At 40.8% G+C, this 1,512-nt stretch overlaps 1 protein-coding gene across 1 annotated transcript in view; it reads left to right on the top strand.

Annotated features, from left to right (window-relative positions):
- The window catches only part of LOC107596738 (C-Jun-amino-terminal kinase-interacting protein 3-like), a 17,447-nt gene that overhangs the window by 9,208 nt on the left and 6,727 nt on the right, over positions 1-1,512 (top strand). The window contains exons 14-15 of the mRNA XM_016287535.1: positions 505-631; positions 806-889. Coding sequence (XP_016143021.1) covers positions 505-631; positions 806-889 — 211 coding nt within the window. The remainder of the gene's footprint in view (positions 1-504; positions 632-805; positions 890-1,512) is intronic.

Raw genomic sequence — 1,512 nt, 5'->3', positions numbered from 1 at the left:
GGCGAACGGGCAGACTCCTCCGCTCCCTCACGGACGGCAGCCACCCCTCCTCGACTCAGGAGCGTGGCAGCGAGCTCTCCGTCCCACCTCGTCTTCCATCGTTCCAGCACCACCGCCTCGGGCAGCCACCGGCGGTCTCTCCGCTCGTTCCTGCTGCTTGATCTCCTCAGCACCGCAGGCTCTCTGACAGCGTGTCCCTCCTTCCTCCCGGGTTTCGGCACCAATGTAACAAAGTTCGTAGTTCGGGAAGAAGGAGGCGGGAACCGGCGAACACTTCAACAAAACTTTAATAATAAAATAAACACAAAACAGCGCGACAGCCCCTCGCGGACGACTGTCGCGCACAAACAAAACCAAAACACAAAATAAACTCCAGGCCTGGTCCTCTCTCATCCGACACGGTCATCACTCCTCCCTTTTATCCTTCCGGAGCTCCTCTATGAGACTCGAGACCGTTCTCGAGAACAGTTTGTTCAAATAATGAATTATTATTTTCTTGTGCAGAAGTTCTCCATCTCCCAGGTTAAGGAAAAGAGAGTTGTACAGGGAGATCCGTTCTCACGTGTGGGGTACTCTGGGTAAAAACCAGCTCCATGGCTGGAGCATGCCTCTCGGTGTTACAAACATAAAGGTAAACACACATCTATATCTTGTTACCTATAGCACCAGTTATAGAGCCGTCTACACCCCAAAGTGCATCTGAAACAGATTTTCCCAGTGTGCTTATAAACTATCTACAAATAATGGATGGAATTATTAATCTGTTTGTCAGTTGATTCTGAACGTGTGTGCTTGTGTGGAACAGGACTCTGAACTCCCTCCTGAGCCCAAAGATGTGCCCGTCCTCATCCAGCTGAGACTGCTGGACCAGAGAGATGCTACAGCAAAGGTGAGAGTCCCTGAACAGTCATTCAGTGTTATTGTAGTATTATTTATATACTATTTTGAATTAGCCTTTTTTAATTGTTTTGCTTTAGTTGTTTTATATCTGTCTGTCTGTGGGTTTCATTTTTGTAAATATTTATATTAAGCTATTATTTATTTTAATTTCAGTGTTAGTCTTACTCATTTTAATATTTCAACATTAAAGGGAAAATGAAAATTGTCATCATTTACGCACCCTCCACTTGTTGCAAATCTGTATGAGTTTCTTTATTAAGCTGAACACAAAAGAAGATATTTTTAAGACTGTTGGTAACCAAAAAGGTGACGGTAGCCATTGACTTCCACAGTATTTTTTTTCCATACAATAGAAAGTCAATGGTTACCATCAACTGTTTGCTTACCAACCTTCTTCTTTTATGTTCAGTAGAAGAAAGAAACTCATACAGTTTTGGAAATAAGTGAATGAGGACAGTTTTCATTTTTGGGTGAACAATCCCTTACTTCAGTTAATTCAGTAACATTTTCTAATTTTAAAGTTTTTTTTATTATTATTTTTTTTGCATTTCATCTACTAATCATATTTTATTTTATTTTATATATATATATATATATATATATATATATATA

The sequence above is a fragment of the Sinocyclocheilus grahami genome, unplaced genomic scaffold (genome assembly GCF_001515645.1).
Source record: "Sinocyclocheilus grahami isolate Dianchi unplaced genomic scaffold, SAMN03320097.WGS_v1.1 scaffold222.1, whole genome shotgun sequence".
In the NCBI taxonomy this organism is placed as follows: Eukaryota; Metazoa; Chordata; class Actinopteri; order Cypriniformes; family Cyprinidae; genus Sinocyclocheilus; species Sinocyclocheilus grahami.
The sequence above is the reverse complement of the archived record's forward strand: the minus strand, read 5'-3'. Positions and strand labels throughout refer to the sequence as shown.